This window comes from Amblyomma americanum, chromosome 8 (assembly GCF_052857255.1).
Source record: "Amblyomma americanum isolate KBUSLIRL-KWMA chromosome 8, ASM5285725v1, whole genome shotgun sequence".
In the NCBI taxonomy this organism is placed as follows: domain Eukaryota; kingdom Metazoa; phylum Arthropoda; class Arachnida; order Ixodida; family Ixodidae; genus Amblyomma; species Amblyomma americanum.
Genome location: NC_135504.1, coordinates 6,028,385 through 6,049,823, shown reverse-complemented (window position 1 = coordinate 6,049,823; position 21,439 = coordinate 6,028,385). Strand labels below are relative to the sequence as shown.

The 21,439-nt window shown below is 45.7% G+C and overlaps 1 protein-coding gene across 5 annotated transcripts; it reads left to right on the top strand.

Moving 5' to 3' along the window:
- The first annotated feature begins 795 nt into the window (after positions 1-795).
- Positions 796-12,412, top strand: LOC144100821 (uncharacterized). 5 transcript variants are annotated; one of them, XM_077633690.1, is made up of 4 exons: positions 1,977-2,137; positions 2,306-2,326; positions 10,338-10,627; positions 11,765-12,412. In XM_077633690.1, exons 1-4 carry the CDS (start codon positions 2,103-2,105, stop codon positions 11,935-11,937), a joined length of 519 nt encoding a protein of 172 aa, XP_077489816.1. In that variant the 5' UTR covers positions 1,977-2,102; the 3' UTR covers positions 11,938-12,412. The 5 variants fall into 5 exon arrangements, with proteins under 5 accessions (XP_077489819.1, XP_077489816.1, XP_077489817.1 ...); XM_077633693.1 differs by lacking the exons at positions 1,977-2,137; positions 2,306-2,326 and adding an exon at positions 796-942; XM_077633691.1 differs by lacking the exon at positions 2,306-2,326.
- Positions 12,413-21,439: the final 9,027 nt, after the last annotated feature.

Genomic DNA, 21,439 nt, shown 5'->3' with positions numbered 1-21,439 from the left:
GCTGTTGAACGTTTTGAGATATATAGGCCGGGAAAGACCCGCCCGTGTTTATGTGATTCGGGCGGGACTGAAAGTGGCAACTTTCATGCATGAGAAGAGGAGGTAGGAAAGGAAACGGCTTCAAGAAAGCCAGTGTTTTTTTCCACCACGGACTTTATAAAGAAGGTCACGTGACACGAGCACTGTTTATAGCGGCGTGTACAGGTGGGTGTGGCTGCGAGCGCTGCGTACAGCCACACGGTTTTTGTTCCGACAGGCCACACAAAACCGAGCACAACCGCGTTTTCAAAATTCTAAAGAAACGGATGTGCTTATTACTGAGGTCAGCCAGAAATATCTGATTACAACCTAGCGCGCCGCCTGTAACAGTTATAATGCTAACCATTGGCTATTAGTTAACGAGCTTTGTCAACGCGACTCACCTAGCCATTTCTCGGGATCCACCAGTACTATAGTAATAGGTCGCAGAAGTCATGTTTATACCTCAAAAAGCAGTATTATGGCAGCTCTTATGGAATCAAATGTCTCCAACATGCAGGCAATCCAGAGGGCGCTTAATGTGCAGTGACGTGTGCTGCCGATGTCATTGACCACGTGCACTATCTGCAGCTTCCGGCGCATATGTCAACAAAAACGCGAGAAAAAAATAAACACACGTGCAGGAAACCAGATAACTCACTGCGTGCGCAACCTTGTTAGCACAACTGATATGAAGCCCTGTCAGCATTAAAGCGGCGCGTTTCCGCATTGCTTCGGTTGCGATAGCCAGTGTGTGGGAGTGGCCGAGAAAAGTCGACCTGTTTGAGTGAATTGAGTTGCAAGCGTGCAGCAGCTGGGCGGCGCTTAGCCTTATTAGCCATTGAGTAATCTAGATAGTCGCGGAAATAGGTGCATAACATTTGCTTTCCGGCTGCGCCTATACCGTTCTGGAGTGCCAGCAAGGTAGGTGCAATTTGCATGTTCGGCGGCTAATTCGTGCAAATTACTTACTATTCGGGGAAAAATGACGCCTGCAAGGTGGCATATTATGGTCTACGCTCATTGAGAAGTAGTTTAACATCGGCACTTTCCTTCATTGTCGGGCGCTCGGCTACTGACCTGAAAGACGCGGGTTCGATCCCGCCGTGGCGGTCGAACTTCGATGGAGACGGAATGCTAGAAGCCCGTGTACTGTGCGATCTCAGGGCACGTTAAAAAACTCCAGGTGATCGCAATTATTCAGTGCCCTCCACTACGTCGTCCCTCATAGCCCAAATAATTTTGAAAGCAACCGCGTAGTTCCCCCACACACCAAGGTGAGCCTTCGGTTTATTTGTCACTCGCCAGATGGCGCAGCCTGTTACATCAACTGCCTTGCTTTTTTTTTTTGTAAGCTGTACTCGCAGTTTCTCAATATTTACGGGAAATCCAGGCAAGCACCGATGTTAGATAGCTTCTCAAAGAACGTAGACCATAATATGCTCCTTTGTGTGCAGTGTTTGCACCCGAATAGTCCAGTAGTTTCCGCAGAGCAATTTTTAAAAGCATCTGCCCGTGCACAAAGCAGGCTCACTCCTATGCAGATTTACATCCCTTTGAGGAAACAGATATGTGGCGATCATTGATCCAACGCCCTAATTAAGCCTTGTAGTAAGTCCTGTATGTGCATAGGCGCAAGTGAATCTCGAAGCTGGCAAAGATTTGTAGACGGCAAACAATAAATTTTTTATAGTTGTGGTACTTGAAAACTAAAATAAGAAGAAAATAGCATCGAAAAAGTCATTTTGCTGGTTAGTACCGTATAAAACACTACAATTTAATGTGTCAAAAAGCGAAGCTGAAACCTACATTTTGTTCTTGTTTTCGCTAAATTTAGAGACAACGAGAGTAGTGATTTGTGACACTGATAAAAAACTTGCGTTTTGGGGGGGAAGGTGGCGCAAGCTGCCGTCCGATACAAAGGCTAAAGCGTTTTTTTCTTCCTCCATGGGATAAAGCCAATAACATCCATCCACCCATCCATTTTCGGGACGGACGGTCTGCCGAAGCAGCGGCGGCCTTGTGCTGAATATTGCCGGAAATCGGCCGTCCTAAGTGCGCGCCGTTGCCAATACATTTCTCCAATGCCAGAGGCGGACACCGTCAGCGAGGGTAGTAGGTATACAACGCTTTTACTTTTCCTCAATCGACGCTAGTCTTCCTTGAGCGAGCAGCATTGATTCTCTCGAGCTTACAGCGGTAATCTGGAGGCTTTGCCAAGATTACCGCTGTGCACATTTGTGCCGTGAAAGCTGAAGAAGTCGGTTCTACTTGTCCCGTGTCTTAGGTTCTTGAAGACCAGCCGACCGTAAGTCGCAATCTTTTGCACGCGAACTCGAAGTGAAGATGATCGGTGTTGACTGCGTGCTGCATTGGAGAACGACACAGAAAAAAAAAAAAAAGGACGCTGATTTTCAGATTTCGTTTAGATTTTTGGGGCCGAGAAACTGGTATATTACTTCTGCTGTTGCGAACATTTCCAGCAGTAATACTAGCGAACGCGTTGTAGCAGCGTTTTGTTGTGATTCGTAGTCGCGACTCGCGATGCGTGCCTTTGTTTACATGTTTGACGCCGACTGTCACGCGCCCGTGCATACCGGAATGTCTGGTTTTGTTTGTTTGTCGGAACTTCGAGGTCGCAGTTTTCTCGCTTTTTTCACATGTACTCAGGTGAGACGCTCGTTTCCGTTACAAAATATTCAGAAGCGGGGACTTGTTGCGTAATAAAAAAAAAAGAGGTAGTACAAGTAGGCGCCTTCGGATATTTGCGTGCGCACGATGCCGAAACCGTATCGCGCAGGCTGTTTTTGTTCATTCTTATTTCGTCGCTTTATAGCTTTTGAGACTCATCTACTTGTAGAGCTGTGTTCTGTGCATAATTTAACAGGAGTTCTTTAACAATGTTCAAACGTGTTTTTAACGTACGAATGGGTGCGTCGTGGTTGTGTTCTAGCTCTGACTATAAAGCGGCTTGAAAAAAATAAAAAGGGGAGAAATAAATTTTGACGGCATACGGCTCCTTGTGAAGAATTCCAAATCCAGCTAAGGAGTAGCCCACGCTTTTTGGGTTACCCAGGATTACTGTGCATCCAGTTCCTCATGCTATAGCAGAGATGATGGTATATGCATTCATGCTCTCCGTGCTCCCGGGTTGTGCCCTTACGGAAACAATTATTTAACCTTCATACAAATTGCAGTCACATTTCGATACCTAGTATATACACGGTGGTAACTAAACTGCATGAAAGGCTCGCTACTAATTCTTGTTTATGAGCGCTTTGTAGCCGTTTTTGATAAGCGTTAATTCGTTCCGTATCCTCCGAGATGGGGTAATGGGTCTAGGAGGACGCGCCGCGCATTACACAGATACCTCTACGCGGCTTCGGCGCGTGGCTTCATTCAACGGCGGGCGAAGATAGTGAGGCGGCGCATGTACGACTGCGTTTCAGCTGTCCAAACTGGCAAGCTGTTGACTCTTGTTCGGCACTTCGTGCTTCATTTGCCTCTGCATTTCGTCCACGGCATATAGATATGGATACCACGTTTTCATCGTTACCAGAGAGATGATTTTTGAACGCTCAGTGCCGCGTGTTGTGCTAGGGGGTATTAAAAAAGAAACAGTAACTGTTAGCAAAGCTAAGCCAGCAGTTTTGAAGAGACAGAGAGAGAGAAAAACTTTTCATCCTCTCGTGTCTTCCTCATTGGGTGGAGCGCCACGCCGCTGGCTCCTGCAGGTCGGCCAGCGTGGTCTGCCAGGAGGAAGGTATGCGTAGAAAAAAAACCAAAAAACTTCCGGTTGTCACGTGGGTTCGGCTCCCACTGGTGGAATGTCTTTTAATTTAATTCGTTAAATTACTTGCTGCCTATAATGATTGGTAACTTACTTTTATAATACAATAAAATTATGAAGTTATATCTTCGTAAATTACTTCAAAGAAGGTTGGCTTCTTTCGTATATTCCCGGGTTCGAACCCGACCGCGGCGGCTGCGTTTTTATGGAGGAAAAACGCTAAGGCGCCCGTGTGCTCTGCTATGTCAGTGCACGTTAAAGATCCCCAGGTGATCGAAATTAATCCGGAGCCCTCCACTACGGCACCTCCTTCTTCCTTTCTTCTTTCACTCCCTCCCTTGTTCCTTCGCTTACGGCGCGGTTCAGGTGTCCAAAGATATATGAGACAGATACTGCGCCATTTCCTATCCCCAAAAACCAATTATTATTATTATTATTTCGTATATAGCCAAATGAGGTCCTTTCTGCTAATAAAGCTAAGGGTGTTTAATTGCTTGCTCGCAGTCTCTCCTACGCAGCTGTTGCGGTTTCAGTTTCGACTAATCGGGGTTTTGTGCTCTGAACAGTGGGGGTCTGAGCAACGGTGTCCCTTACAAATCCTGAGCCGTTTCTCCGCCGCATTTCCTTGCACATTCAAAGCAGCTTCCGTAGCTGCTGCACCACGCTGTCGGTCGCCGTATGGTCGACGCCTTTCCTGCCTACGCAACTTCCTACTACCCGCCGCGGTGGCTGAGTGGCTTTGGCGTTCAGCTGCTGATCCCGAGGTCGCGGGTTCGATCCCGGTCACGGGTTCTATCCCGGTCACGGTGGCCGTGTTTCGATGGAGGTGAAATACAGAAACGCCTACTTTCTGTGCGATGTCAGCGCAAGTTAAAGAAATCTGCAGGTGGTCTAAATTAATCAGCAGCCACAGTCCCCCGTAGTCCGAATCGCTTCAGGACGTTAAAACCCCACAATCGCATCTTCCTAGCTGACACCAACCCAGTCGCACTGAGGCCGGTCTGGAGTTGTCTACGTATTAACATTTCATTGTAGCAGTATAGTGAACTATAATTGCAGTGAACTGCTCCTATGCCACTTACGTCCAGCTCGACAGCGCGTACTTTAAAATCGAAATAAATTACATTTTAAAGCGTTCATTGCCGTTGATATTTACTTTCCTGTACCCTTTCCGTGTAGGCGCGACCGGTTTAGACGCGGCGGTGGCGGCGCGCGCACCGTCCAGTCCGGCCGTTCACCCGAGCACATTCTGGAGGCACGAGCACTGGCGCTCTGCCTAAGCCGCAGGCAGTGTGCGTTTGCATGCCGAGGCCTTGTAGGGGGCACCCAAACAAAAAACGCTTATCAGCTAGGCGCGTCTTTTATGGCTCATAATGTGGTATCGCGATTTTGCCGCGGCCGAAGTGGCTGCCGGCGGTAGTTTCCGTTGCTTAGGAGATACGAAAGATACGATCGCAGCGGCCGCCTTGGCCGTGCAGGTACTTCCGCTCGAATTTATATTTCGGGAAGATACTTGCTGTCATCGCTCTTGCTTTGGTCTGGTCATTCTTTCCCTTTTCGGCGGTCGTTCAGTTTTTCGCTTTTCAAGTGAGTGACGTAGCGCACTTTCATGTCCCACCAAACTCTAAAGTAGCTCGCCGATCAGTGGTAGCACAATCGCGCGCGCTGTCTGCAGAGTTCGGTCCACTGTTAAAGGAAACATGCGAGCGCGTGGCCTCCGCGCTTCGCGAACCGTTGCCACCGAGAATGGGCGCACGCGCGGAAAGAACCTGCCGTGCTTACTGCGCATGCGCGTTGTGCCGCCGATTCTCGCCGGAACTCGCGGCTGCGCTTCGCGAAGCGCGGAGGTCACTTGATCACATGTTCCCTTTAACAGTAAACCATACTGTACGTAACCAGGGACTCCGGAACTTTTTTGTAGCGAGAGCTACACTGGGCTACCAGTCGACCATTTCGCGGTACATGGGAGAGGCCAGTTGTGCGCATGCGCCGTTACCATGGCAACCGAAGAGGAGCAAAGTGTGGCGTGCGCTTCGCCGTCGCCGCGGCTGCGCGCCCGCTCCTCCGTCAAAGCCGAGCGTGACGTCACGCGGATGAGCAGTTGTGCGCATGCGCCGATACCATGGTAACCAGAGAGACCCCACAGCTGCGCCGCGTTCTTCGTCGCCGCCTCGCCTCTCTATCACCCGAACCCTGCGTCGCTTGCCCAGTATTGCATATAAAAGGCGGAGATGTAGTGGGCGTCTGTATCACAACGTTTGATATGCATGCAGAGAAGGAGAGTCCAGCCGCTGCTAAACGGAGGTATAATAATAATAATAATTGGTTGTGGGGGAAAGGAAATGGCGCAGTATCTGCCTCATATATCGTTGGACACCTGAACCGCGCCGTAAGCGAAGGGATAAAGGAGGGAGTGAAAGCAGAAAGGAAGGAAGAGGTGCCGTAGTGGAGGGCTCCGGTATAATTTCGACCACCTGGGGATCTTTAATGTGCACTGACATCGCACAGCCTTAGCGTTTTTCCTCCATAAAAACGCAGCCGCCGCAGTCGGGTTCAAACCCGGGAACTCCGGATCAGTAGTCGAGCGCCCTAACCACTGAGCCACCGCGGCGGGTAGCGGAGGTATAGACAAGAGAAGATTAACTCTTCCGATCTTGAGGTTGTCACCTGGCAGTTGTCTTGAACCAAATAAGAACGCTGGAGTCTGTATATAAAACAAGGTGTCACTTCTTGCACACATCTCCCTTCGATCGCAGTGAATAATGGTGAAGACTGCTGTGTTCGGCTTCTGGAAAGCGGCATTATCATCCAAGGAGTCTACGTGGCACTGGGAACATCTGTCAAGCAGATGATTGATGTGGTTGCCACGTGTATACCAGCCTACGGCACGGTTTCACAGTTGTGTGTGACTTTGGGTGATTTCAACAAGAAGCAGGACTCTCTTAGTCAGTGTATGAAAGAAAATTTGACTTTAATTTAGCTTTGGACCCTCACGTCTGGACTACACAATGGGGAACTACTATAGAGCTTGTATACTGAAGAGGCTCTACCAAATCAAAATACTGTATCGACAAAATTGCAACTGCTGCATGCTACTTTACAGATCATCGGGCAGTCTTTGTCTCTGTCAAGCAAAATGCATAAAAGATGTGTATACCCAATGTCTCTCATTGCTAAACATACAGTGACCGCAACAAGCTCACCCAGGGAAACATACCTCTCGCTATGCATATCCTGGCATAGCCGAGCTAAGCCACTGCCAGTTTTTTTTGAGTGAGGGGCAAGACTTCAAGCTTATCTTGTTTTTTTATTTATTCAATGCTCATTTACATAATAGATTTTATTCTTTATCTTATTATTTTTCAATGTTCAAAGGTTGATGCAAACTGTCACGCTGTAGTGATGGCACTCCAGCAGTCAGGAAGACAGCGAAATGGCTTCCAAAAGAAACTGTTTAAGGGGCTGACTCGCGCCCACTAAGAACTGAATGACTCGGCGGCGGCGATAGCCTCAAGCGTGCTCGGGGGTAATTGAACTGAATGCCTGAAGTTCTTGGCCGCGCTCAATTTAAAGCTGGCAAGGAGCCTCCGATATAAAAAACCAAAAGCAACTACTACAGTCTGGAAAAATGTGGAAGCATTTGCACGTGGCCATGATCAATGGAGATAAGCCTGGTCGCATCTCGCATTACAAAACAAAATGATAAAGCCGTGTGCCAGTGGTTTTGAATGAGAATGATCAAACGGGCCAAAGATTCACGGCAATATAAAACGAATTGAAAAGGGTAGCTTTATAGATGGGAAGCTTTACGCACGAGGAGTGATCAATTGAATTAAAAAAATTTGTGCTTAGTTTAAATTCTGCTAATCATGATCTTGCACACAGGTCAGACAGTCGACTTCTGTTGGGACATGGCTGGTTTAGGTTACTCGTATATGAAATGCTTTACAACTCGCTCCGAAGCCAAGTAGCTCAGCCACACTGTGATCTGCATTAAGAGTCCTAGAACTGGAGTGTTTCAGTTGTCAGAAATCTGATCCAAGTGCAAGCAGTTGGAGATTGGGCAGGGTGGGAGGGGGGGGGGGGGGGGGGGGGGGCGCTGCTTCCTCTGGAAAAATGTTGGGGGGTGACCGCCCCCCTTGCCCCCTCTGTTCCGGGGTCTCTGTACATAACCTTACCCATGATTTTTCCCACAGTACATCTTAGAATAGATGTCCATGGTCAACAGTTTGCTTGGTTGGAGCCGCCGAAAATTCTTTGTGAACGGAATTTTTAAACTGTGGCAGCACGGTCGCTTAACCATTGTTGGATGAATTGTTTGAGCGAGGATGTTTCCAGTGAGATTCCACTTCACGCGATACAAGATAATTGCTTCTCTAAAAAGAAAAAAAGAGCATATTGAGGTGTGGTGAATGCTTTCTCCTTTTTAAGCATAGCAGGTGAAAATCATCGTCGTGCACTGCCGTAAAAACGAACGTGTGATCCGTCGCCGCTTCGCATTGCAAGTAATGTGAGGGGACTCTGGTAATATGTACTGAAATGAAAAAGACCGCAGATGAGTGAACAAGATTCTCAAACAGAAATTGGAGGCAGTTGAGCATATTGGCCTTAAGTTAATGCTTTGTGACCTTGTCCATTCCAATGCCACTGAAGTCATGCTCAGGAATTGTGAGGTAAATCGTTGGGCTTAACACATCTACTGTGGTTGAAAAAGTTTCTTTATGGAGAGTAGTGGAAAACTGTAGCTTGGAAGTAGCAAGAGCGATAAAGTTACTTACACAAGGCAGTGTGCCTAGACAACATTGTGTGGCTTGGTGTAGTTTTGAGTTACAGCAGTCGTGTGCCATTGATAACTGTTTTTGGAGGGAGCATTCTTCTTTTGCGTGCTTATTGTTCAAGAGGGCGGTGGCAGATAAGCTGGTTTTCTAGTCTGGCTCGAGTAGTTTTATCGAGACAAGTCTCACCGCGGCTATAAATAGAGCGGCTGCTGTCAAGACTGCAGTGTGGCTTCAGAAAGAATCTAGTGTAATGTGAAGTACTGTTTAAGTAAAAGTTGGGATGGCTATTATCTTCTCTCTAATTGTCATCAGATGGAGATGGTTTTCTTTGTGTGGAGTTCATAGCTCATCAGGTAATGGGGAATATGGAGCACTCACACTTTATGTGATGGAAGAACTATACATGAGTTGTTGATATAGAAGCCTTATGTAAGTCTGGCATGAACTGCTTTAAGGCTGTCTTAAGAAACATTTGGTTGCGTACCTGCATTTGCAGTTTCAGATTTCAGTGCACTTGGTTGTGCTGTTGGATATTTCAGTGCATAGATGATCGTACCATTTCTATTTGAAGCAACAAGTCTCTATATGCATGAATTGGTGACATTATTCTGTATCCTGGGGTTATTCACATACCGAACTTGCGCTCATGACGCCTCCCAAAGCCTCTCTTTGTATGCTGCAAGAGAGATTCCAGATACATGTATAGGCTGATAACTGTAGCTATGTAATGTTTTATCTCTTTGTGTCCCTGATAGTACCTGCATTGTCTGTCTGTCTGGCACCCGCAGTGAAGTTTAGCAAGTGCAGGCTTCTCAGGGAGGTGACACTTGTGTTGCGGCAGTCAGTCACGTAGGTTTGTGAAGGCAGGAGGGGCATTTAAAAAGCTGTACATGCTTATAAGCCTGTGCTTGTTGGTCCAGAAAGGTATGGCATTTAAACCTTATGTGTTACGAATTATGTCTGTTGTCCTAATATTTGGTTAAGGTAATTTTTAAACTCTTTTAATCTATGTTGCTTTTTCACACTCGACAAACTTCCCTGCTGTTATTGTTGCAACATTAAAGGGCTACCATATACAAGGGAGGTGATCTCATGAAAGTGCAGTTACTGGAGGCACATGTGGCACAGGTATTTCTTCAGTCGACAAATCACCTTCTGAATGTGACTGGGAAAACTGAGCTGTTGTCTTTTGTTGCTACAGGTTCTTCTTTTCAATCTTGCTTCTGAATGTTCCTTTTCCTCAAGGTGTCAACAATGCCACCAGCCCCGCTTTAATTTTTACTGCAATGCTTCATTCTTGGGATCCAGTGCGGTGGCTTAGCGGCTTTGGCATTCGGTTGCTGTGTGTACTGTGCTGTGCGATGTCGGTGCACATTAAATAACTGCAAGTGGTCGAAATTAATCTAAAACTCATCACTATGCTATACCTTTGTAGCTTCATTCTTCTAATTTTTTTCCTATTTTTTGATGCTTTAATTGCCCACAATTGCTTTTGCCTCTTGATTTTTTCTGCATGGTAGTGAGATTAAAAACTTAATAGTAAACCAGTTCTCAGTTTCATTAGAATATGATTTCATATGGTGCAGTGGTATACTTTTGAGTAGTAACTAAGCAAACAAACTCACAAGCGTGTACTCTCACTGATATCTTCACTTGCTATACTAGATAGGGGCTTGTGTTACAGTGTGATGTAATGTGGTTTCTTAGTTTGTGCATTGCAAAACCTACCTTTGTGTTGTACTTGTGTGCAGTATATCACGGGCCACTGACGTCGACGCAGACTGGGAAGACCTGGCAGATCGACCCCCGAGCATGATGGAAAACGTGTCGATGAGCGTCAACCAGCTTCTGCAACGTGCCGCATCGCAGATTGAGGTTATCCGGGAGTCTGAAGTTTATCAGACGTACCTGAAGGACAACCCCTTGCTATCAGCATGTGCAGCTGTTGTGCTTGGCATTCTCAGCTTGCCAGCACTGACCTTTCTCAGCTTCATCATCGTCCTTTGCCTCCTCACATTCATGGGCTTCTTATTCATTGAGGGTGAGTAGTAAAATCATACAGCCTATGTTGTCTCAGAAAACTCACTGACTGTAATTTCACTGGTACTACACTTATGTTTGTACTATGGCAAAATGTTGAAATCAAGCAAATAATATGTTTGAAATTTTCATTTAATGTTTCTTTTTGTGTGTTATGTGAGCTGTATATTGTTATACGGCCACTTTCACAGATGTCACTCAAGATGATTCAACTGCTTTTTATTGAGATTTTATGTATGGAAGTTTAGAATACAAAATGCGTCATGTTAGTACAGAAGGAGGTCCTAAAGTTAGACTATCACTGGGACTATCAATGTTCAGTGCCTGTGACTTAGTGTTGTAACTTATGTAATAGTTAAAAGGGGAGACCACTGACCAAAACGTCATGAGATAATGATGGAAATGATAAAGAACTGCAGGTGGTCGAAATTATCCGCAGCACTCCACTGTGGCGTCCCTCATAGCCCGAGTCACTTTCGGGCGTTAAACCCCCATAAAAATCAAGCTCAATCCAAAAGATCTTGCCTCATATTGGAAGGATTGAACACTCCAATATCGAAGAAATGAGGATTTATAATTTTAATTTGGAACTGAAAATCGCATAAAAGAAACTGAAGTTCCATCTTTCGATAAAACCCTGTCATTATTTGTGTATTCTACCATGTGACCACATCTCTAAAATATCACTGATTTGTTTTAAGTGTGCAGTGTTTTCTTCTTATGCAGGTGCATCGTTTTCTGTTTGCCATCACTTGAACCAGGTGGGATAAGTGTTCTGCTGCTGCATAAATGGTTAAAATTCAGTAGTCAGTTCCTTTAAATGCCATTAAAGAAGACGGCACGGTAGAGGGGAGGGCAGGAAGATGGTATTCTTGAAAACGCAAAACAAGGCGAACAAGATTTAAGGGGGAGCCTCATTCCACTAGCCAATGTTTTAAGCCCCTCAACCTTTTTAGGAAGAATGCAGGTTGAGGTACTATGTATGGGGTATGAATTGGTGTACAATTAGTTGAGACAATTCCAAAAACATACATGTGGTTCGTTTTAATGCACGCAGAAAATGATTCTAATCTGTTATCAGCATCAATCTAGTGAACACATAATCAATGTTGACTTTGGATTTTGCTTCGCGTTTCAGGTACGCTGATCACATTTGGTGTGGTTGTCACGGCCGGCATCCTCTTTTTCATTGGTACCTTTGTGGCAAGCTTTGGTTGCTGTCTTTACGCCATCTTCTACGTGCTCCGTACTCTGAAGATTATTGGCAGTAGCACCGCTGCTCTCGCCGACAGTACCAAGAAGGCTGATTGAACTGCTGTAGATCGGTTGGGCCCAGCTCCTAGTGGACATTCTTGATTTGGCCTCGCTACTTTCTGTGCTGAGTGCGCACGTTTTCTTGTGTAACTTTCTGTGATAGGTTGTTTCTCACTGACGCAATACAAAATTGGAGGGATCAAGAGAAGTCTAGTGTTCTGTAGCTGGAACTGTTTATGTTGGTGCCTTGCTTGCAGGCATGTTACTACGGACCAATCAAAACCGAGGACAATGGGAACAAACCGCTGGTCGGTAGCAATGTGTTCTTCTTAGTAAATCTGAGGCGAACCATAGGTTGTCTTTTGATTTAGAGCTGCGTTTTTTTGGTGCGGCTTGTTGTCTTGCTGATGCATCTTGTTTTGTTGCAGGATGATGTAACACGGGTCCTGTTGTATATTGTCAGTTGGAGACTGATTTCTCAATCATTGTGTGCTTGTTTTTTACATGGAATTAAACGATAAATTTCTCGTGACACTGACTTGTGTGTCTTCAATATTAAATGTCATTCTGCTTCATCCACTTGACCTGCACAAATGGTCTGATGGACATAATTTAATTCAACTGTGAATTGACAAACTGAGATAGTTTATTTGTTGCTGAATATCTGGTCACATTGCAGCAGAGGAATCAAAGAATGCATATCTTGGGTCTGTGCACAATTTGTGCTGACGAAATATTCCTGGTAATTGAATTGTAACTGTAATTTATAAACCTGGATGTTTGATTTTAATGTCATACTTTAACAGCAGCCATGCCTTGCATTATAACAGTGATAAAGAGGCACTAAATTTTTTTATAATGCTGGCTTAATTGCACCGCTGATAAAGTATTGTGGATGTCTATATCACAGGTGAAAAGAGGCATGGCAATCAGCCGGGTGGCTAAATGATGGCATATTCGTGGAGTTCTAACAACCTTTCATTGTCTTGAGTGTTGAAAATAAATAAAATTAATGATGTCAGCAAGCCGGTGTGTGGAGGCCTTCTGCTGGACTGGATCCTCGGAGCGCAGCAAGGTCTCCCAGTCCTCCCAGCTGGTGAGATGATCTGTTTTAAGAGAAGGGGCCATATGGAGAGCCGGCAGAAAAAAAAGAACCGCAGCTCCTTTCGTTCACCCCTGTCTTCCGACTGAGCGGCCCGCGTTCGGCGACGCTGTGAACATGACCGCCCAGCTGAGCCGCATTGGAGAGGCCAGACCGGTTAGGCTGCCGGGACCCAACAGCAGCTGCACACCCCGCAAAAGTCATAGGGGCGCCAGCAGGAGGGGAAAAGACCCAAGCCGGCGGGAGGTCCGAGGAAGATGGGGAATGTCGCAGGCGCTGGCGCTGAGAACGGGGTGAGGCACGCACTCCAGCCTGGAGCGGGGGATTGCCTGATTGGACGAGGAAGCAAGAAAAGTGGGGCAATGGAGTGACCAGCAAGGCCCAAGTCCCGGCGCCCCAAGCGCCCGAACCATCAGGGAAAAGACTAGTTGAGCGAAGAAGGTAAACTCCGCAGCCCCTCCGTTCCTCCTGACGAAGTCTCCGGCGCCAACGCAGCTGCATGCAAGCTTGGGCACCCCAGCCTCTGCATCATGTACTCGATAATACTATGTAGTTCTTGAATAAAACTGTTTTGTTCCAACCGAGCCCAACGGAGTCTTTGCCGTTTCGTCCTGTGTGGACCCGCGCAGTATGTGGGGTCGTCACAGTATTCCTCGCTGTGTATATGACGCTCTGTCTAACACGTTTGACAGCACTATATGGATCCAGGACTCGACCGGATGATCACTCAGCTGAAAAGCTTGCATTACGTACGTGTGCCCGCCAATATGTGATGGGTAAGGACAACGACCACCCTGTTTATTGCGATAGTGCAAGCAAGCACGCGCGACGTGACTGACGATCGAGCTCCCGACTTTGTTTATTGGGCTGCGTCAATTGCAGTTATCGCCGGAAGGTCACGCGGATTGCACCCGACGGATACGCCGATGATAATCGACCACGGTTGCTTATTGTTTCGATCTATAGGTACTCCTGGAACACCCCTCATCCACAGTAAAGGCTATATGTAGTTTATGCGGAAACTTTGCAGTGGGCAATGGCCACAAATAATTGCGACCCGATTTCCAGCACTAATCCTGCCCGAATGGGATCCCAGCCGAAATGCTTTTTCTGCCAGATGCTGGCTTCCACGTGCCATTTACTTGCTGTTCAGCGGAAAACAGTTGAGCTATGTATGTGAAACGTCGAAGAATTTAGGCACATCTTTAAAGACTTTCTGAAACACCTTATGAGGAGAGCACATAAACTCGCTCAGTCACTACATTGCGTTGTTATGAACACCTGAGTGAAATAATCGTACCTAGGCACGACGCGTGGTAGCTCACGCACACACTCACGTCCACTCGATCTCGCATCCATTCACACAACACTCGCACTCACGCTCGCATCTACTCATACTCATGTCCCCTCAAACTCGCAACCACTCACATTGATGTCTACTCACACTCACGTCCACTCATACCCATGTCCACTAATACCCATGTCCGCTGAGTGCACTCACAATGTACCACTCACACACAACCGCTCTCACACTGATGTTCCCTCAAACGCACAACTACTCGGCAAATACTCCTTAAAGGTTGCTCTCCAGCCAATGGCGTCGACCCATTCTTATGATATCGTGGTTGATTCCTTTTCACAGAGGCACCTGCCAGTCACGTGCGATTGATTTCACGCTAGCGGACTTACCGGGACATTATGAGAACTGATCGACGAGGGGCACTCGACGCTAATTTCTTGAGTTGTATCTGAGTAAAGTGACTTTGCCTTGGCAATGACGTGTCCGCGACTCTCTATGAACACATTGGACGCACGTGGCAACTGTCCATACGTTTGGAGGGTTGGGAAATGGAGAGTGCTTTTGAAAAGATCCGAATGCATTCCTCCACGGAAAAAAAAAAAAAATGGCCCGAACGGGCCGCAAGTACACATTTGCCCTGCGGAAAAGAGATGCAATCGATCCCTTTGCAATGGGCTCTTGGGCTTACTTTAGGGCATAGTCAAGAGCAGGGCTGGCTTCGTGTAGGCAGAGCAGATGTGCTGACTGATCCTTGCTTGAGGCCGGCGCAAAAAAAAAAAAATCGCTCTAGGGGGATGGTTGCACTCTTTGCAGGCTCACTCTTTACATCTACTCCTGCCGAAGATGAAGTTAAACCTTCACCCGATTGCATCGATAGTACGGAGGTAGAGTGTACTGTAAATAGGTTCTAACGGGGGCGCTATCTTTACGCTGCCATAGTCGTGATTGCATTGTAATGCCAACGCCGCACGATACGCGGCGCTGCTGATCTAGCGTGCAGCGGTACGAGCACGGTAGAAGGAGGTTACTAAGGTGAGCGAAACCTGGTGTGATGGTCGACGTGCTCCACAGCCTCTTTATTTACCATATCCTCGTGCTTTGCTTCGGTTTGGAACTCGCTCAGCAACATTAAACAGGCAGAATTTTCTGAAAAACATCACATGAAAAACCTATAAAGCCAACATATTTTTTTCACGTTTATATTTCTCTATAAGGAGCCGAAAATAAAGCACAACATAATTCTACAACAAACGTTTGCGAAAGGGATGAGTGCCTAGAGGATGGTGCATGTTCAACATTCTTGGACAAAAATTTTGAATATTGCATATTGTAAGCTACTGTTAAGCTACTGTAGGGTAACGGTCATTTCTTCCAATGCGTAGCAATATCTTTCTTTTAAAGTTATTCCATCGCTCGTCTCGAGCAGTTAGGACTTCCATAGAAAACCAATAAGGAACGTCTTTGACGACAGCAAAAACGTTAATTTCAAAGACATGCGAGTGTGCTCACGGGAGATCTCTGGATATATTTGTTGTTACTGTGAAATACTGCAATACACGAAAAAACTGCGTTCATAAACTTTTCCCGACGAAAAATGCTTTTGTCCAGAATTATTGGGTATGTACGCTGACTGCGTCAGTATGAGCACCTTTTATTTTTTAATGCTTGATTTATTTATTTTTTGTCAATGGCAATGTCTCAGGATAAAAAAAGTATTTTTCTTTTGTAACTTTTGAAGCAGCTTGCTTTTTTAAGTATATGCTTCTGCGCTGTATTTTGAAATGTATTCTTGTGCTGCATGGAATTTTATAATAGTACTTACAGTTTGTGTGAGCTGTTATTGTCTCTTTGGGTTTCGCTGTTCAGTCACAATCTATTATCAACTTCCAGTGTTTCTTTTCGTTTTTTTTCATTAACACTATTCATTACTCTTATACCGCTGTAAACTCCCTTAATCAACGTTCCGATAAGGGGAGCCTGTCAGGTATTGCGAACAAATGAATAAGCTAAAAACTTGCGTACGCAACAGATTTTGCGCTTGAAAGAAAAAAAATATATTTTCAACAACGGGGACAACCCTATAACAGGAGAGGCTGACACCTAAACAGGAGATATACCTTCATCCACTCGTTTCGTTTATCCCGCTGCACGCAGTTTGGACTGCACGCTGCATGCAGCGACTTGTCACTGGCGCAGTAGTTATCGATTAGAGCAGACTACACACGTGAGCCGTTTGCATATGCAGTTACTGAGATATACATGTAAATATTATTGTCCCCTAAGCAAAGTTTTCGTCGCTACCATTAGGCACTTGAACCATGGGCACGTCTCTTCGCAAAAAGGGCCATGACGTTCCCATGCTTACGTTGACAAAGATAGCACCTCCATCTCACGAGGCACTTTCAGAACACTTGTATCTCCAATGGTTTTACTTGGAGTGACAATGAATTCAGAGAGAAATAAAGCTAACTGTCCATACATCTCTTTGTGCAGGGCCGTGAAACCTGGCAGAGGTCGCGAGAGACGGCAAAGCATATAGCCAACTCACAGGCGCTGACTAGTAATAACAGCGGGCAAGAGTGCGGGCACATGAGGATAATTAAGGAAAACGGCGCGGCAAATCACAGTCCCCAAGTCCTTTCAGAAATCAGCTTAGTCAATTCGCCTCTGATGTTCACAACAGAATGCATGCGGAAGGGTACTTAAAGAAACTCAGTGAGACACAAGCCAAGCGTTCTACATTCCCGCCAAAGTTTATTGCAGTGAGATTGGTCGATGACAGTTCGGAAAGGGAATGGTTGTCAGCACGTAGAATTGAGTGCACTGAAGTAAGAGCTCTTACTTTACTAGCAGAAGAGGGGATTCAGCTACGCAATGTTTCTTTTCTTAGCGCCAATATCTGTAATTGGAGGTCGCTGGCGAGCGCAGCAGAAAACACAAAGGTGTCGGAACGTCCATGCATCACGTGGTACGCGGAGGTCGCCAATAAGATGGCCATGCATGACGTTGTATTCGATGGCTTCCATTCCCATTGGCCAGAACGGGAACCAGACGCAGCCAATCACACGATGATGACGCAGCTGTCGATGTCCCAACTCACGAGTGCAAAATGGTGCGGATTACTTCAGACTTCTTCGCAACCCTCTTCATGTCAACTAGCGCTTCAATTGGTTTTAAATACCTCTGCTACAGGTTATGCTATCCATTGCAAGGTCTATCGCTTCTAATTTTTTTAAAACAGTTGAACGTACACAAAATGCAAAAAAAAAAAAAATATTGGAGCGATATTTATACCGCAGGTGCTATTTCAGCACAGGACGCCGAATCTCTCTCACCATTAAAATACGGCAGCTTTGTCTACCTGCTTTTCAGTGTGCTTACCTACAAGGGCAGCCGAGCGCTGAAAAGTTCCTAATTGCTACGTCAACTCTTTCCTTACTTCGCCTATTAGCTCAATTTGAAAAGTGGCGCGAAATGATCCATTCTACACGCTCCGGGCCCTCTTCTGGACAAGTAGCGCCATCCAGTTTGTCGCGAACGAACTGTGCGTCAGTTTTCGATTCGGGCATATCCGGATTTTTGGTCAGCCGTATGAGGGAGTATTTTGAAACTTCCCGGGAAACCTATCAACACGTAGTGAGCATGGCGTTCAGGGCACCATCCTCGTCTCACACCGACCCTGCTTAGCAACGGCGTTGTTTCCGCAGTTCCTCAGCATCGACGATTGAGTTCGAAGATGCAAGCTACAGCTTTGTGTGAAAAGATGATGTACATTCGATATACGATACCCGATAGTATGGGAAGCCCGTATTGCAGCCCGTCCTGCAGCCCGTCCTGCAGACAGGTGTTCGTCTGTAACTTTCGTTATGGCCGTTACCGAAGAGATTCACTGCTTTCCGAGCCTATTTGAAGGCACTGGATATGTTATCAACGATTCCCTTCCAGCAGCAGTGTAACGGACACAGTTATCTGCGAGACAGCACGGGGTAGACCTTGGCAACTGCACTGCGGAGTGGCCCGAAGCGATTGGCGCCAGCAGTTTATTCTTCTTTACTGACTGGGAAGTTCAGCATAAAGAGTACTGTAACCTTGAATACTTTTTTCTGAGACGTACACCAACGATGAATCCTCTTCAAGTCGCTCTGTACAAAGTAGACGTGTCGGGGTTGTTTCACACAATCCCATAAATGGCACAGTCGTCTACATGCAATCTGACTTCACACTTTAGACCTTCTACCCTCCTGGCAGGTGGGGGTCGCGCCAGGCATTGCAGTGGCGCCTGATCTCACAGTTGGCATATCTGAAGGGGAAAACTCAGGTAGTAGCCCTTGTTGCCTTCAGCTGGCACTGTGAACAGGCGCGTCCACAGATATAGGGCTAGTATGCCTGCTAACCGTTGTGGTACCCGACATAGGATGCCACAGCCACCATATTTATCACGGTGTTAGTGAGAAGATATAGGCTGTTAATTCTCTAAAAGAACACAGGGCACAGCGTGACAACACCACAATCAAAAGCGGAGTCAGCGTGCTTCCACGTCTTTCAGACCAAGCGCCACCTGGCAATATCAATCATGCAGATTAAAATAACAAAGGCCTCAAAACAGGCACTTGGGATACATCAGAAATTATGCTGGCTTGAGTTTATAGAATGCCTTAATCAAAACACGCGTGTTAGCCCAAGCAAGTGATTTATAATTCAAATAGTTACAGAAGAATGTATCCGCAATCTGCAGGCATGGTAATTCATGCAGCAACAAATCATGAAGAACGGTGTGGAAGGCTCTCCGGAAGTCTAAAAAAATAGCGTCCCCCCAAAAGAGATAGAAAGAACGTAGAAGGCCACAAACGAAGTTTACGAGCTGACTTTTATGTGTACAAGAGCAGGGACCCCGGAACACGGGGGGCTAGGAGGGCTGTCGCCCCCCCCCCCCCCCCCAACATTTTTCCAGAGGGGAATTTATGACAGTAATTGAGACAACAAGCACCTTGTACTCGTCAGACACTGTTCTTCTATCAGCCATTAAACTTGGGAAAATATGTACTCTTTATTAACCATTCTGACATTATTTTGACGTGGTATACTTGCATTGTTAATAAAACATTGTATAATTTTGATAACCAGTTGACAGAGTGTTTAATAACCAGCTGACAGGGCTACGCATCTTCTTGCAAGCAGGTTCTTTCCCATCATATGACTAAATGCTTTGTATTTTGCATCGTCGGTTATCTCGTTCGTTGTTCAAGCCGTGCCATGCTCCAACTCGCTCAGGCTTCCACTGTGTGCGTCTCACCGGTTTTTATCTGGCTATGCGTGCGTTCGTCTTGCATTGTTCTGAGTAAACATTACTCCAGATTCGTGACAGTATCATACGCGCTAGCTGTAAGGAACATGGGAGATACCGATAGTGGCAAAAGTGTCGTTTCGAGAAATGAAAGCATTGGGTTGTGAAGAATCCGCAATTTGAAATGTCGAATACTTCGTTATCGGCGAGCTCAGCAGCGTGCGAGCCAAAAGGCCTAAGAGTATTTCCAGAAGAGGACGAGATATGGATGCGAGCTGAATGCAGCGTTGAATGCTAGGCCGTCATCTGCAGGACGTCACCTCTTCCTTGGCACAAACAACCACTCCAGCGGTGTCAAAGACCTGGACATTGATTCCGTGAAAAGAGCGCGCAAGGTTGCCCTGAACCAACAACGATAAAGCTTATGGAAGCAATCCAAGGAAAGTGGCGCGCCAATTCTCTTTTGATAATGCGGATCTGGCCTTTAGTACGCTTTAGGGTTGGGCGTGTGAAAATAGTAGGGCTGACGTTAGACAGGCGAAAAGAAAGGATTCTAGGATTACAAGAAAACACTCGTTATGTTCCAAAAGCACAATTGCCCTAAATAATAAGTTCAGCAGATTCTCATTTCAACAAGTCGAAATGTAGGTTGAAAACTAAACATGTGCTAGGTTTCTTTTCTTTTGCAGCGCCATCCCTATCATGTGCCAAAATTGCAATGAGCAACACTTTAATCTAAAAATGGCTAAGGCGTTCTCTTTATCTATGCAACAGGTCGTAAAGCTTCCACATGCAGTGCAACAGAAGCAAAGCACTAATTGCGCTTCGCATATTGAAGCATTGTTTGCACCTTCCTAATGCGAAAAAAAACTACACGCTAAACTAGTCGATCAGACTATTATAACAACAACAACGTTCAATAATGAGCGACCATTATTTGGTTAGAGAAAGTAACGTAATGTGAGCTTAAAAAAAGCGCGTGATTCACCCTGATAACAGAGAACAGCACTCCATCATTTGCGCAGACCTGGCAGAATGTGAAGGACCGGAAGGCGTTCGATGCGGCTGAAGCTTGCATTTTGGAAAAGGTAGCAAGCACTTTAATGTGAAAGGACAGACACAACTTTTGTCTCACGGTGGTTAGTAACGTTCCAATCATAATATTATAGACTTTACTTTTTCTCGAACACAATCCAGCGGTTTTCGGCAATTCTTTGCGTTGGCTATATAGTGGATGTTTCGATAATTCAATAGAGATTTCATTTAACGTCATAAAGGGTACTTTGATGCGTTCATAAAGGCGGTTTGCGTGGCAAGGCGTATTTTGCGTGATACAACGAAAGTTAGAAAATACTAATTAAATACAATTAACTAATCAACTTTCTGAAGTTTTGTATCAGGGCAAAAGATTATATTGAGAAATTGAAGGCCTTTGTGAAATTTATTTAAACAGTCCATTTATTGTCCATAAGCTTTTGTCTATAATGTTTCTAGAATTTCTGTCGACAAATTCTGCATACTAGTCTATAGACAACTTAAACCCTATAGACAGTCTATAAACAATCTATAGATTTATGGCCACACACTTATAATATACTTTTATCTATATACCGTCCATGGACTATGAATAGACAAAATGCAAATTGAGAGGCAACAGAGTCTATAAGAAGTCTATATACAGCCTATAGACAATTTTTTAGAAAAGCCGGCTTCAGAGCAGGAAGTAGGCGCAGTAGAAGGGAGCGACAACCGCGTATTAGTGCCGGGACACATCCTGGAGGCACCAGGGTAAAAAGCAAAAATTAATGCTAATGAATAAACTGCAGGCAGCACCGATATGCCAGGCGTTTCACGCAAGCTTGGTTACCGGCAT